Raw genomic sequence first — 3,028 nt, 5'->3', positions numbered from 1 at the left:
TTTGGATTGTCCCTTCCTCAACTACCTCAACCAAGGGATCCTCTTGAAGGATCCCACCAAGGCCTGATGCCTAGTTTGTTGGGCAAAAAGCTACAAATCATGGAGGGGCAACTACACACACAGAGCACCTTGGGGGTCCTCCTCAAGTGTGTCCCTGCTAGCAAGGGGAAGGCTCTACTCTATGGCATCCACACTGATATCTATGGGCACCATGCTTCTTCGAGGGCTTTAGTCAGCATGGTGTTCTGGCATGGTTTTGACTAGCCGATGGCCCTCATTGACGCCAAAGACCTCTTAAAGACGCACTAAGGGTCCTAGTTTTCCACCTAATAGACCAACCTCCCAACATTGGTACTCCACACTATCCCAATCACCTGACCCTTTGTGGTTCGGTGCCTCGACATGGTTGCCAAATTCAAGTAGGATCTCAGGGGCATTGATCACCTCTTGGTCACCGTCGACAAGTTTACCAAGTGGGTCAAGGTATGACCCATCATACTCTCAACTCCAAGCGCACGGTAAGTTTGTCCTAGACATCATCCATATGTTTGGGGTCCTTAATTTCATTATCACTAAAAGTGGCACCCAGTTCATAGGGCACAAGTTCCTTGACTTATGTGACACCTAGCACATCCAGATCCAGGCATATTGGGCACCTGTCTATCACCCCAAGTCCAACAATTCGGTAGAGCACGCAAATAGGACGACCCTTTAAGATAAATCATACTGCTAGATGTAGGGCATTCCTAACATGAAGAACACCATTCTGGTGGACGTATAGCTCAAAAGCCTGAACCAGGATAAATATAATCGTACTTGAAGATCATTAGACTCCAAGCCTAACGGGAATGATACCTTGACCATTGTGGGGCATTTGCACTTGAATCTACAAAGAAAACTGGAGAAAAACCCGCTACGAATTTGTGTTGAGCAGTGCTCGAACACAGGCGGCAAGCGCTCCACCAAACAGCTTGTCAACGCGCTATGCATGCATTCGTGATCTAAAGGTCTCCTGAATATTATACGGATCTATAGATGGTGCTCAAGGTCTATTAGGCGCCATTAGGTATGATTTCATCTTCTTATATTAGGTTTTAGCTTCTTCTTATCTTTAATTTCTATTTCTTTAACTTTTTGTTTGAGGCAACTCTAGCTCTGGGAGTGTGATATTAGGCCAATCTCAATGCATAGTTTCATACCACAGTTACCAAGACTATAAACTAGGTAACCGATCCACATGAGTTCCATGGGGATGAAACTCCTCTCTTATGTGATGAAACTACTTCATTTAATAACCCTGTCAAGTCAACAATTTTGCTTATGTGGCACCCTGTTTAATGTGCATGACACTCTTATAAAATATGCATTGAGACTGACCTTAGGTGCGCAAGGGACCATAGGGCTAACTACATGCACAAACTTAAGCTATAGTGATTGACATTGATAGATTTTTAGTGTGGTTAGCTTTTTTTCTTTCTCAGAGCATCTCTAAGAGTTTCCAACAATTTTTTTCCTAAAACCAAAGAGTTTTCAAACTTGCCAAAAATTATTAGAAGAAATAAATAAGACCATCTCCAATAGTTTTCAATAATTCACTCCTAAAATATAGAAGATAATTTTATATCAGGAATCATATATTATTTCTAAATTATCCTAACCACTTTTAGATATTATTTCTCTCTTATACATTTACATCAGAAACTCTTTTCTGTTCTTTATTCTTTCTCACACCCTTCTACCTTAGATTGGGACACTGATACGCGCGTCTTGCACGCGCACAAGTATCCGTGTTTTTAGACATTTTTTCTACGTGTCAAAAGATTGAGAGGTGGGATTGGGAACACCTAAAGATGGGTTTTTTTATTCTTACAAAAAAAATTCTAGATTGGGAGTCTTTATTAGGAACTCTCAGAGAAGCTCTTAAAGTATCTTTATTGTGTATGGTTCACCCATCCTAAACAAAAAAACATTGACTCAATGCAAACCACTAGTAAAAAAGTAATTATACAATATATATATATATATATATATATATATATATATGGATCGTATAGACAATCATATATATAAGAGGATCACATACTCATTAATTAAGGTAACTATAAATGCAAATAAATTTACTAATAAGGTGTTATAGATGCTAATGGCTCGTCTACAAAGTTATCGAAACACATGGTAAATAGAAAAGATATAGAGAAAAAAATAATAGATAATAAAGTATATATAAAAAATAAAAGAGGAAGGTGGGACGAAAGGACGCGCCGACCGAGAAGTAGGATCCACGGCACATAGAGGTCTATATATAGGGCCCACCTGCCAAGAGTTCCAGTGCCCCTCACAACCCAGCAAGCAGTCTGTACCCTCTGTGTGTCTCCCGTTGCACGAGCAACGGCTGACACAGGCGGAGCTTAGCCTGTAGAGCAGGAGTGCTATGAACGAAGCTCAGGTGTTCTTCATGGGCATGGTGTACGGGCAGTACCTGGCCGGTGGCGTGGGCGCGCCACCCGGCGGCGGCGGCGGCGAGGACCCGAAACGTCCGTGGCGTCCCATGTCGTCACACGAGGCGGACGCCGTCCCGGCGGCGGCGCAGCAGCGCAAGAAGAAAGCGGCGTCCCGCAACCGCAGCAAGAACGAGTCCGGGGACGGGCCTCACCCTTGCCCCGTCTGCGACCGCCGCTTCGACTGCCGCAAGGCCGTGCACGGGCACCAGCGCAGCCACCCGGAGCGCGCCTGGCGCGGCATGGCGCCGCCGGCCGAGCTGCCGGTGGTTGCCGTGACCGCTGACGGGAGACAGCTGCGCTACGCGTGCGAGCGCTGCGGGGGCCAGTTCGAGACGCGCCAGGCGCTCGGCGGCCACCGCGCCAGCCACAGCGGCAGGCTCGGCTGCTACTGGCTCTCCAAGCAGCACCAGGACAGGCCGGCGCAGCAAGTCGTCATGCCCTTCGATCTGAACGAGCCAGCCGTGCCGCCATCACCGGAGCAGCAGCCGGAGGATCAGGAGGGGAACGAGAAAGAGAAGGAGGAGTAG

General features: G+C 46.4%; 1 protein-coding gene across 1 annotated transcript; it reads left to right on the top strand.

Annotated features, from left to right (window-relative positions):
* Positions 2,432–3,028, top strand: LOC8069229 (zinc finger protein ZAT3). Its single transcript, XM_002439018.2, has one exon. The coding sequence runs from the start codon at positions 2,432–2,434 to the stop codon at positions 3,026–3,028; it is 597 nt and encodes a 198-aa protein (XP_002439063.2).

This window comes from Sorghum bicolor, chromosome 10 (assembly GCF_000003195.3).
Source record: "Sorghum bicolor cultivar BTx623 chromosome 10, Sorghum_bicolor_NCBIv3, whole genome shotgun sequence".
NCBI classification, from domain to species: Eukaryota; Viridiplantae; Streptophyta; class Magnoliopsida; order Poales; family Poaceae; genus Sorghum; species Sorghum bicolor.
This window is presented reverse-complemented; position numbering and strand designations above follow the sequence as displayed.